A 12,990-nucleotide genomic window follows, 5' to 3' on the forward strand; every position below is an offset into this window, starting at 1 on the left:
AATCATACATCCAGAAGGAAAGGATCACCATGGGGTCCCTATTTGGAGTTCGTTTTAACTTTTATATAGGCATTGTTGAAGAGCAGGTTTTATTAAGGATTAACAAAGCAGATATTTACGTCAGGTAGTGAATGTTAATAATACCTTTAGGGTTGTGGTGTCCTATTGGATATATCCCTGTATGGTAATTGCCACACTGGGGTTCGAGTCCTACTCAAACTTCTTAGTTCCTTTAGCCGCTGCAGCCTCACCATCCTTTTGTGCTAAGGATGGGGGGTTTGGGGAAGCCATTAGGTCTACCTGCTGATTCATCAGCAGCCATTGACTGTCCCTCCCTGGTCCTAGCTTTGGTGGAGAGGGGGCTTGGGTGCTGATCAAATGTGTATATGTACAGTCTCCAGGATATTGTCCTGCATGCTCGGGCTATGTCACTGTCCCTTCACTCTGCCATTCACGAGTGGCATTTAAACCTCTTAAATCCTCAACCCTTGAAGACGTCAAGTAACTCCTATGTTTAAGTGGTGCAAGTCTCTCCATTTCACCTTCAAGAGAAGGCTACATGGACACCTTTCCTTCTTCGGTGACTTTGTAAGAATCCTTAACCACAGATTTAATCTCAGTCTTTGCTTTAAGGGTACCCAGCCAGGTAACTGTATAAAGCGACAGCTGTAAAGGCTTACGTCAAGGGGACCTAATGGCATTGCTCTCCGTGGAAGGCCACCCGTGACGATGATAATTGAATGGTTTTGTATAAACTAAAACAATCAAGGAATGTTGACGTCTCCTTCACAGAGACTGTAATTCCTGACTGAAACTTCCCTTAAAACTATCCTGATTCATAATGACAGAGCAATGAAACAAGGTAAAAGTTTGATCTCTCTCTCTCTCTCTCTCTCTCTCTCTCTCTCTCTCTCTCTCTCTCTCTCTCTCTCTCTCCAGAAGTTGTATACCAAACTTTCAACTGGGCCCTCAAGGCACTAAAAGTATTGGAGGACCCAGGCATAAATGGCTGAGGACTATAAAGTGTGAAGTAGGATACGATAAATGGAGAAGTATTGATTAAAAAGCTCAAGATAGAGATGACTGGCGAAATCTAACCGAGGCCCTTTTCGTCAATAGGCGTAGGAGATGATGATGATGAAGAGTTTGGTATGCAACTTTTGGAATATGATCTCATGATTAGAGAGAGAGAGAGAGAGAGAGAGAGAGAGAGAGGGGGGGGAGAGAGAGAGAGAGAGAGAGAGAGAGAGAGAGAGAGAGAGGGGGAGAGGAATATGATCTCATAATTACAGAGAGAGAGAGAGAGAGAGAGAGAGAGAGAGAGAGAGAGAGAGAGGGGGGGGGAGAGGAATATGATCTCATAATTACAGAGAGAGAGAGAGAGAGAGAGAGAGAGAGAGAGAGAGAGAGAGAGAGAGAGAATATGAGTGTTAGATGTGCTTCCCCTAATGAAATCAACAGCAGCCGAGTGCTTCGGCGAGTTCTATGATTGAACATTTATGGTTATGAGCGAAAGATTGTGAAAAACTCCTCAAGGTTTAGTCAGTATTTCCCGTTGTGATAAGACTTTTCCATTTAATTTCGTCTCCTTCAGAGATTAACAGCAAATGACAGCTAATGCTCACGAAAGTACTGTAGACCCACCGAGGAAGATTTGCAGTCCACACCTGCAAATTTTCTTAGGTCGTCAACCCATCGTCTTCTCTCCCTTCCCCGGCTTCTTTTGCAATCTTTAGGAATCCATTCTGTTATTCTTAATGTCCATCTATTATCTGTCACTCTCAACATATGTCCTTCCCACGTCTATTTCCTTTTCTTACATGTTGTTAGAATATCCTCTACTTTAGTTATGTTTGCTCTCGTATCCATGTTGCTCTTTGTCTGTCGCTTTGTGTTATTACCAGCATTACTCATATATATATATATATATATATATATAATGTATGTATGTATATATATATATATACATATATATATATGTATATATATATATATATATAAATATGACAAATTTCGTAGATAATTTGTATTTTTCCTACCATACAAACCTTTGCTATTTCCATGGGGTAACATTTGGCGGAGCTGAATGACGAGCCATTAAAATTAAACGAGGGTTAACTACCCCCTTGCTAATTAGCAGGGGGTAGGGAAGGGGTAGCTAGCTACCCCTTCCCCCCTCACACACTGTGAATAGCTCAATTCACTTAAATGTAGGACTTGACTTGGGGGTCAGGGCTGGCGGGTAACATTTGCGTAAATAGCAAAGGTTTGTATGGTAGGAAAAATACAAATTATCTACGAAATTTGTCATTTGTTCCGTAACCCAATACAAACCATTGCTATTTCCATGGGGTGACTTACCCTTAGGAAGGGCGGAAAGTCCCCAGCCTTCTGGCTTCGGCTTTACCCGGGGACTCCAATTCCGAGTTGTAGAACTCAAGGAACGGGAGTCCCTAACCCTCGCACGCTGTCATGTTTGACCATCGTGCGGCCTACAAGGATGTGTATGAAGGAGAATAACGTGACTCGTCCTAGGAAGTTGACCTGGGGTTCCTTATGTGGAACCCTAGGCTAGGACGTACCCAATACCACCTCGTCAGGGTATGGGGGACGCGACAGTATTAAAGCTAATACTAGGAGCACAAGGAAGCATGGTTTACCTGCAGAGGTTGAGGTCAGCTGTGCAAAGGCCTGGATGCTGCTATTCCCAAGGGAGGGGAGAATGAAGAAAGAAGTAAGGGCCAGACATACTCTTTCATTCACGCAGACTAAAACCGGGTAACAATGCCCTCAACCTTCTGCTACTTGTCCAATAAGGAGCCTGAGGTTAGACCAGCTGTTGTGCAGCCACCACAGGACCGATAGAAAACGTATCGAGGTTCCTGTGGGTCACGTCCTGCAGGTAGTGGGCTGTGAACGTCGTCTGACGTTTCCAGACCCCAGCTTGTAAAACCTGCGTCACAGAGAAGTTCCTCTTGAAGGCCAGGGAAGTAGCAACACCCCTGACATCATGAGCTCTGGGACGACGTGACGGAGGAGAGTCGGGATTCAAGGTGCTGCTTATCACCTTGCGAATCCATGAAGAGATGGAGTTCTTGGTGACCCTCCTCTTTGTCCTCCCTGTGCTCACAAACAAAGCTTGCACATGAGGACGGGCTGCAGCCGTTCTCTTGAGGTAGCGCCTCAGACTCCTGACTGGGCACAGTAACAGATGATCTGGGTCATTTGTTACAGAACGTAGACTCGTTACCTTGAAGGAGTCGAATCTTGGATCTGACACCCCAGGGTTTTGAGTCTTAGCAATGAACTCAGGGACGAACCTGAACGTTACCTCCCCCCATCCCCTTGAATGGGCAACGTCGTAGGAGAGACCATGAAGTTCGCTTACTCGTTTGGCCGAGGCCAACGCGAGTAGGAACGCCGTCTTCCACGTTAGGTGGCGATCAGACGCCTGGCGTAATGGTTCAAAGGGAGCTCTTTTCAGAGCCCTAAGCACTTGAACCACGTTCCAAGGAGGGGGTCTGACTTCCGACTGGGGGCAAGTAAGTTCGTAGTTGCGTATGAGTAGAGAAAGTTCCAACGAAGAGGAAATATCCACTCCTTTCAGCCTGAAGGCTAAGCTTAAGGCTGAGCGATAACCTTTCACGGCCGAGACCGAAAGGCGCATTTCCTCCCGAAGATAAACAAGGAACTCCGCTATTGTTGGAATAGAGGCATCGAGCGGAGAGAGACCCCTTCCACGACACCAACCACAAAAGACTTTCCACTTCGCCTGGTAGACGTTGGCCGAGGACTCTCGCAGGTGCCGAGACATCCTGTCCGCAACCTGCTGAGAAAATCCTCTCTCCGTGAGGAGTCGCTGGATAGTCTCCAGGCGTGAAGCCGAAGCGAAGCTACGGCCTTGTGGAAGATGTTGCAATGTGGTTGTCTGAGTAGCTCGTGACGTGGAGGGAGTTCTCTTGGGGGTTCCGTTAGGAGCCGCAGAAGATCTGGGAACCATTCCGCATGATGCCATAGCGGAGCTATGAGAGTCATGGAAAGGTTGACCGATAGATTGGTCTTGTTGAGCACCCTTCTCATCAGACAAAAAGGTGGGAAGGCGTAAACGTCCATGTTGTCCCACCTGTGTTGAAAGGCATCCTGCCAGAAAGCCTTGGGGTCCGGGACTGGAGAGCAGTAAAGGGGCAGCCTGAAATTCAAGGCTGTCGCAAACAGATCTACAGTCGGAGAGCCCCACAAAGTCAGGACTTTGTTGGCTATCTGAGGGTCCAAGGACCACTCGGTACTCACTATCTGCGTCGCCCTGCTGAGGCTGTCGGCGAGGACATTCCTCTTGCCAGGAATGAAGCGAGCTGTTAGTGAGATCGAGCGGGTCTCGGACCATCTCAGAATCTCTACTGCAAGATGGGATAGCTGTTGCGAGAAAGTACCTCCCTGCTTGTTGATATAAGCCACTACCGTGGTGTTGTCGCTCATCACCACCACGGAGTGGCCCGCCAGGGTTTGTTGGAACTGTTGAAGAGCCAGAAAAACGGCCTTCAATTCTAGCAAGTTGATGTGGAGGCACCTTTCCGATTCTGACCAAAGGCCTGAGGCCCTTTGGTTCAGAATGTGGGCCCCCCACCCTAGATTTGACGCGTCCGTAAACAGAGTCAAATCTGGGGGGAGGACGAGGAGATCTGCTCCCTTCCGTAGGTTCTCGTCGTCCAGCCACCATCGAAGGTCCGTCCGTTCCGAAGGTTCTATGGGAACTAGGAAGTCCGGGGAATCGTTTCCCTGATTCCATCGCGACTTCAGCCGCCACTGAAGGGATCTCATCCTGAGGCGGCCGTTTGGAACAAGACGGACCAAAGATGATAGATGGCCTAAGAGACGTAACCACAGTTGGGCCGGAAGCTCTTCTCGTCTGAGGAAAGGTTCTGCTACCTTCCTCAGCCTTGCTATCCTTTCGTCTGATGGAAAGGCTTTGTGGAGAATCGTGTCTAGTTTCATGCCTAGATAAACCAGTTTCTTCGTAGGGCGCAGAGAGGACTTCTCGAGATTTACCAAGATCCCTAGATCTTGGCAAACTTCCAGAAGCCTGTCCCGGTGACGCAGAAGGGTCGACTCCGAGTCTGCCAGGATCAGCCAGTCGTCCAGATAACGAAGGAGACGGATGCCGTTCCTGTGAGCCCACGACGAGATCAGAGTGAACACCTTGGTGAACACCTGGGGAGCTGTGGAGAGACCGAAACACAGCACCTTGAACTGGTAGGTCTTGCCGTCTAGGCCGAATCTTAAGTACTTCCTGGAAGACGGATGGAAGGGGATCTGGAAGTACGCGTCCTTCAAATCCAGAGTGCACATAAAGTCTTGTGGTCTCACTGCAAGTCTGACCGTGTCCGCTGTCTCCATACTGAACCGAGTCTGTATGACAAACTTGTTCAGTGCTGAGAGGTCGATGACCGGTCTCCAGCCTCCAGACGCCTTCTTTACAAGAAAGAGTCGACTGAAGAAGCCTGGGGAGCTGTCGTCGACCTCTTGGAGAGCATCCTTCTTGAGCATGGTCTCGACTTCTGCCCGGAGGGCCATCCCCTTTGCCGATCCCAAGGCATAGGAGTTCAACGACACTGGATTCGCTGTCAGGGGAGGTAGAGATGTTGTGAACGGGACGCGATACCCTTGGCCGATCACAGAGACCGTCCAAGGGTCGGCCCCGAGTTGCTGCCACCTCTGCACGCAACTTCTTAGGCATCCCCCCACAGGTGGACACGCGGGGGGATTGCCACTCCTAGTGTTTGCGACCTTTGCCGCTTCCTCTAGGAGTTCTACCTCCCTTAGAGGACTTGCCGCGTCTCTTGTCTTTCGGCTGAAAGGACCGCGGCTTAGACACGCTTGCCTTAGCTGCCGGAGCCTGCTTAGGTGTTCTGCGAGGCTGCTGTTGACGTTGTTGTGGAGGGGCTGGAGGTTTATAGGGCCGAGATGTCAGGGCCCTTTGGAGGAGAGAGTCCTGGTTCGACCTCCTCCACCTCTCAGCCGACTGCTCCATGTCACGAGGCTCCAGTAACTCCCCTCCAAAAATAGAGGAGTGTCTGAGCCTGTTGACGTCTGCGGTGGGGACCTTCGGATGGAACCTCTCGGACACTGAATCGCGTCTTTTGAGGATCAAGTTAGCCCATAGGTTAGTGACCTGGTGAGCTAGAAACTCAATAGAGCGAGTGCCCGAGAGGAGGAAGGTCTCCAAGGCCTTCCTATTGCTCTCCTTGGACAGATCCTCAGATCGCAATAGGATGCCCAAAGACCCAAGCCAGAGATCAAGCCACGAAGTTGCCTGCATGGCACTCTTAGCGACTTTCTCCAGGTTTTGGGTCTCTGACGCCGCAAACGTCACCTGTCGGGTCGAGAGCTTCTCGAAAGAAGTTCCCTTAGCTAGTTCCTCCACAGAATGATGGAGTGGAAGAGACATGCAAGACTCCCCGTCGATCTCGAAGTACCTCCTCTGTTGGACTAGAGGAGGAGGGAGGAGTCTAAACCCGGCAGAAGAACGTCCTGAGGAGGCCAGACCGGAGAGCTGAGCTTTGACTTTGTCCCTGGCGCCTTTCACCCCTTTAGACCAGGGCAAAGCTGCACTAGTCTTGGAGGGCTTCTGGACACCAAAGACCTCGTCAAGCACGGTGTCTTTCCCCTCACGAGGGGCTATCTCCGGGTCCTTGATTTTGTTGAGCTCCCTCATCAAACCAAGGACCTGCCAGAACGCGTGTTCTGACTCGCTGTGTTCTCCTTTTGGTGGACTGGCAGCTAAGTCTCCCATCCCCAAGAGGCCTTCTTGGGGAGAAACGTGGACGTCCTCCCTAGGAATTGCTGGTTCTTGACGAATCTTCGACGAAGATTTCGGAACAGTCTTGGTGTCCTTCGATTCCCTCCTGGAAGGAAAATAGGACTCCAACACCGACACCCGAGGAGGAACCTCTTCCCGTGCGACCTCTCCCCTATCCGGAGAAAATTCCCCCCTTGGTGCCAAGGAAGAATTCTCCGAGTCAGAGGAGTCCCCCGAGGACGAGATAAACTCATCTACAGGAGGGGGTGGAGCTGCAGAGGTTGGAGAAGGTGAAGGGGTCCGCCTGACGGGGTTCCTGGAGACCAGCTTTTCCTGGGGAGGAGTTACCACGAAGCCCACTCCTTTCCTTTTCTTCGACGGTGGAGAACCCATCCCAGGGTCCCGCCCCTGATCAGTGCTGGAAGGCTTGATAGCCTGGACCACAGCCTTGATCATGTGGCGGAACCAAGGTAGACGGGTAACTGACGCTGTGTCAGCAATCCCCGCTGGAGAAAAGGGGATCTCGCGACCCTTAGGAGTGGTCACCACGAGGCCTTCCTGAAAAGAAAAAGACTGCCTAGACCTCTCTGCTGATTTTCCTTGTTCTGCCGTTATCCTCCTCTTGTGCGGAGGTGAATCCTGGGAACGCCTCCCAGGAGGAGCATCCTGCCGAGGATCCTTGCGGTCCGAATGACCCACCGTAGGTGAGCGACCTGTAGGCGAGCGACCTGTAGGCGAGCGACCTGTAGGCGAGCGTTCACGCGAAGGGGAAAGGTGGTCATAGGGCCGCGAGTGATGGCGCGCATGCGCAGGTGCATGCATGTAGGAGCGCGCAGGTGAATGGCGCGCAGGAGAATGGCGCGCAGGAGGGTATGCACGAGATCGATCAGGAGAGCGTGCATATGAATGCGCAGGAGAAAACTCCAGAGAAGGAGCTGGCGAGCGACCGCGCGACCTCTTGGGGGAGCGCTGGTGATGGTGGGAGGGAGAAAGATGTCTCCTAGAAGACTTAGTCTCCCTCAACTGGTGGCGCGCAGATCTGTCGGCGATCGGGGCGCATGTAGGAGAGGCCCCTTCTTTACCGCCCGCAGGACCCACAGCGTGTTGGCGTGAAGGGCGAGCTGAAGGAGATCGTGGGCGTGAGTGCGCCAAACTTAAGAGGCGCTCAGAAATCGAAGGGCGCACAGGGGCAACTGGAAGCGCAAGAATCGACGTGCGAGACAAGGGCGAACCCTTGCGAACGTCTGAGTCCGAAGATCTAGAGGGCGCTGGCGAGCGTGGGCGCACAGGGCGTGCAACAGGCACAGGCACTAGTGAGTGCTTGCGCGCGCGCACAGGCGAGTGATGGTGAGCAGCGCGCCCATCAGGAAGTTGTTGCTTCTCAGGGTGAGGGTGCCCTAAGGAGAGCTGGCGAGCAGTGGAGCTCTGGCGAGAAGGAGATCGCTGGCGCGTTGGAAGTCGTTGCCCCTTCTCTGGATGTCCAGGAGAGAGCTGGCGCGCGAGAGAGCGCTGGTGCGCAGGAGATCGCTGGAGCGTTGGGGAGCGCTGGTTCTTCACAGGCTGAAGAGCGCGCCCAGAAAGGCGCTGGCGAGAAGGAGATCGCTGGCGCGTTGGTGAGCATTGACCATCCTCAAGATGAAGAGCTCGCCCAGGGGCGTGCTGGCGAGCAGGAGAGCGCCGGCGCACAGGAGATCGCTGGCGCGTTGGAGAGCGCTGGCGCACAGGAGATCGCTGGCGCGTTGGAGAGCGCTGGCGCACAGGAGATCGCTGGCGCGTTGGAGAGCGCTGGCGAACAGGAGATCGCTGGCGAACAGGTGATGGTTGAAGAGACGAAGATCTGCGCTCAACTGCACGCAAGCGCGCAGGTGCGCGCACAATGGCCAGGGACTTAACCCCAGAGTCCTTTTCCCCCGAAGGAGACGGTGCCTGTAGGATTACAGGTGACGGCAGCACTGAAGACTTGGCAGGAGAAGGGGATCGTGAACGATCCGCAGAGAGGTCAAGAGATGTTGCAGGTATGACCTTCTCCTGACGAGGAAGTTCCTCCGCAGGAGGAGGAGAAGGAGACCCAAAGAGGTGCCTCTTCACCCCTTGATAGGGAGAAGGGAGCCCCCTCTCTCGCAGAGGCCTACGGGCCTTACGACGAATGCGACCCCTGGGTAAGGAGTCAGGGTCATCGGTCCTTCGAAGAGGGGTCTCTGAAAGCGCGCTACCCCGAGGGGGAGACGAGCTCGCAGGAGAGACCGGAGGCCCCACCCTTCCCTCCGAAGGCTGTGCGGAAGGGAGAGATGGGACTTCAGCAACATCCGAGGCAGCAGGATCAAGGGTTAGACTTGCCACGTCAGAAGGGGCAGACAACACAGTATCGACAATGTCCGAAGGAAAAACCTCCGGCATTACCGGTGACTGTTTGACTGCAGCCCCCAGCTGCAACAAGTCAAACAGGCCTTCCTTGGAGGGAGTGCCCTTAAGCCCCAAGGAAGCCCAAAGCTGAAACAAACCATGATTAGAAACAGTGCAGTCGAATTCATCAAAATATAATAAATCCTCCCCCGGGGGAGGAGAGGGAACAACCTCGCTAAGGGAGGCCACGCCCTCTCCACCACCACGAGGTTGGCAAAAACCACTAGGACCTGCAATCTCACTCGGCGGTTTCACAGGTGAAGCCAGACGAGGGAGACCTTCGGAGGAGGTTCGGGCGGCGCAAGGAGAAACCCTAGAGACCTCCTTCTTCAAAGTCACCTTCGAAGGAGATCGGTCTCTCTTGGGCTTCTTCTTGCGTCTACGGCCGAACTTCTCCCACTGGGAGGCAGGCCACTCCCTGCACTCACTGCACACATTCTCCCTGTCACACCGTTGACCTCGGCAAAGGGGGCAAAGGGCGTGAGGGTCCGTCTCCAAAGAGGACATAAACGTCCCACATGAACGCTTAGGAACTCCAGGGCAAGTACGCATCGTAGAGTCGAGGCCAACTTCACACACACTAGATAAAGAGAAAGCAGAATTTAAAGGCTGTCAAGCGAGGGTGAGAGCAGAGACGTCTGATCATCACCCGAGCCAAAAGTGAATTGAGCTATTCACAGTGTGTGAGGGGGGAAGGGGTAGCTAGCTACCCCTTCCCTACCCCCTGCTAATTAGCAAGGGGGTAGTTAACCCTCGTTTAATTTTAATGGCTCGTCATTCAGCTCCGCCAAATGTTACCCCATGGAAATAGCAATGGTTTGTATTGGGTTACGGAACAAATGTATATATATATATATATATATATATATATATATATATATATATATATATATATATATATATATATGTATATACATATATATATATGTATATATATATATATATATATATATATATATATATATATATATTTATATATGTATATATATGTATATATATGTATGTATATATATATATTATATGTATATATATATCATATATATCAAGGACGGATCTAGAGGGGGGGTTAACGACGTCCTAACCCCCACACCCCCCCCCCACCCCCTCAAATTTTGAAAGGGCCATTTCGAGTTTTCAAGGTGCCTTCTTGAGACTATTAAAAATGCGAAGTAGGAGCCTATATTCTAAAAAGTAGACAACTGTCATGACACAGTTGACACAGTTATCACGGTAATGATTATAAACATGAGCTGATAGACTTCGCGAGCCACCTCGTTATGTCGGACACCTGGGAAGTTCCCAGGCGGGGGAAAACAGGCGAATCTTTCGATGTTTTAGCCGACCAAATGCCACCTAAGGATAGAGAGTAAAGAGCGTTGAAAAGGCGCTGTTAGAACAAGATGCCAAACGATGCAGGAAAATTCACTCGTTTTTTTACGTATGTCACAAAACGTCTTTTATATTTATATATTGATGAATAAAATAATGGTATAAATTGCAATCAGTGGTTTTTGGTTCTTCCCTAATAATATTGTCTATTCCATTAATTTTTGAGGCAAATTTGTAAAGTGCCTTTTTAAAGTGATTACAGGTGCACTTTTTTCCTTAACCCCCTCTCACTGAAAAGTCTGGATCCGTCCCAGTATATATATATATATATATATATATATATATATATATATATATATATATATATATAATATATATATATATATATATATATATATATATATATATATATGATTTCGGCCACAGCTGCCAAATTTATCTTAATGTGATGCTAAAAAATCATCCTTAGCCAATAGTTCCAGATATCCTAAAAAATGGACATTTTCTTCATTTCCAATAATACCATTTTGATCTCCCCCCCACCCCAAAAAAAAAAATATATATATATATATATATATATATATATATATATATATATAACATGTATGATACAATCAAGGTACACTGTTCTATCTTATATCTTATTTCTCTTCCTCTTGTTTTGTTAAAGTTTTTGTAGTTTATTAAGTGATAGTTGTTTTAATATTGTTGCTCTTCTTAAAATATTTTATCTTTCCTTGTTCCCTTTCCTCACTAAGCTATTTTCCCTGTTGGAGCCCCGGGGCTTATAGCATCCTGCTTTTCCAACTAGGGTTGTAGCTTAGCAAGTAATAATAATAATAATAATAATAATAATAATAATACTTGTTGTTCATCAGCCAGACTGAAGGATAGTCTAACTTGATATTTTTCTCGATTTATCCAAGAAAATAAAAATTGCTTGTGTGTTCCACCCCTTTCATGACGAGACATTTTAAATGTTGCATCTTTCCAGTCGTTGAATCTATTTATAAGCTGATTTTTTTTCTTTTGAGAAACGGTCAACATGCAACACAATATACATCTTTTGTTGATTTTCAAAAACTAGCCAAATTGTCAATAAAATCTCCATTTACCATTTATCGTTTAAACAATGATTTTGAAATAGATTTTTTTTTCTTTCGTTTACAAAACTGGCCTCTATTTCCTCTCCTGGGCCATACTGTAGTTAGTTCGAAACCAAGGGGACCAAAGGCTTAATCTAGTTAACTTGAACGATCCAAACCCAGCCACCCTGTCCCTCTCCTATCCAACCCTGTCGCTTCATTTCACTAACAGCAACAAAAACAATCATCTTTTCGGGTAATTATGCCTAAATTATTCAAATAATAGAGAAAACCTATATTGAAAACAATGGCGTAGGCCTAGTTTCACGTATCAAATCCATTCACTTTATCCGAATCGCCCACACGACGCATTTGGTGTTCGATTGCCTATAATTCCAACTTCGACTCTGCGTAAGTAGTTATCACTGTTAAGGTTTTACGATCACAGGTAATTCCAACTTCGACTGCGTAAGTAGTTATCACTGTAAAGGTTTTGCGATCACAAGTAATTCCAACTTCAACTCTGCGTAAGTAGTTATCATTGAAAAGGTTTTACGATCACAGGTAATTCCAACTTCGACTCTGCGTAAGTAGTTATCACTGTAAAGGTTTTGCGATCACAGGTAATTCCAACTTCGACTCTGCGTAAGTAGTTATCATTGAAAAGGTTTTACGATCACAGGTAATTCCAACTTCGACTCTGCGTAAGTAGTTATCATGTAAAGGTTTTACGATCACAGGTAATTCCAACTTCGACTCTGCGTAAGTAGTTATCATTGAAAAGGTTTTACGATCACAGGTAATTCCAACTTCGACTCTGCGTAAGTAGTTATCACTGTAAAGGTTTTACGATGACAGGTAATTCCAACTTCGACTCTGCGTAAGTAGTTATCATTAAAAAGGTTTTACGATGACAGGTAATTCCAACTTCGACGCTGCATAAGTAGTTATCATTGTAAAGGTTTTACGATCACAGGTAATTCCAACTTCGACTGCGTAAGTAGTTATCACTGTAAAGGTTTTACGATGACAGGTAATTCCAACTTCGACTCTGCGTAAGTAGTTATCATTAAAAAGGTTTTACGATGACAGGTAATTCCAACTTCGACTGCGTAAGTAGTTATCACTGTAAAGGTTTTGCGATCACAGGTAATTCCAACTTCGACTCTGCGTAAGTAGTTATCATTGTAAAGGTTTTACGACCACAGGAATAGAATACGCATCTGTGAATCAAGTCACTGAAATAAAGCGTAAATTCTTCAAATACATTTACAGTTATGGACATTAAATCTAAGTAGTAACAACAAAGCCAACGTGAACCCAGTGAGGAAAGGAAATAAGGAAATAAATAAACTACAAGAGAGGTAAATGACAATT

The 12,990-nt window shown here is 48.1% G+C and overlaps 1 protein-coding gene across 1 annotated transcript in view; it reads right to left on the reverse strand.

Annotated features, from left to right (window-relative positions):
* Positions 1 to 7,618, reverse strand: part of LOC137637165 (uncharacterized) — a 9,058-nt gene extending 1,440 nt beyond the window's left edge. Inside the window, exon 1 of the mRNA XM_068369434.1 lies at positions 6,842 to 7,618. Coding sequence (XP_068225535.1) covers positions 6,842 to 7,618 — 777 coding nt within the window. The remainder of the gene's footprint in view (positions 1 to 6,841) is intronic.
* Between the last annotated feature and the right edge of the window lie 5,372 nt (positions 7,619 to 12,990).

Source organism: Palaemon carinicauda, unplaced genomic scaffold (genome assembly GCF_036898095.1).
Source record: "Palaemon carinicauda isolate YSFRI2023 unplaced genomic scaffold, ASM3689809v2 scaffold563, whole genome shotgun sequence".
Taxonomy (NCBI): domain Eukaryota; kingdom Metazoa; phylum Arthropoda; class Malacostraca; order Decapoda; family Palaemonidae; genus Palaemon; species Palaemon carinicauda.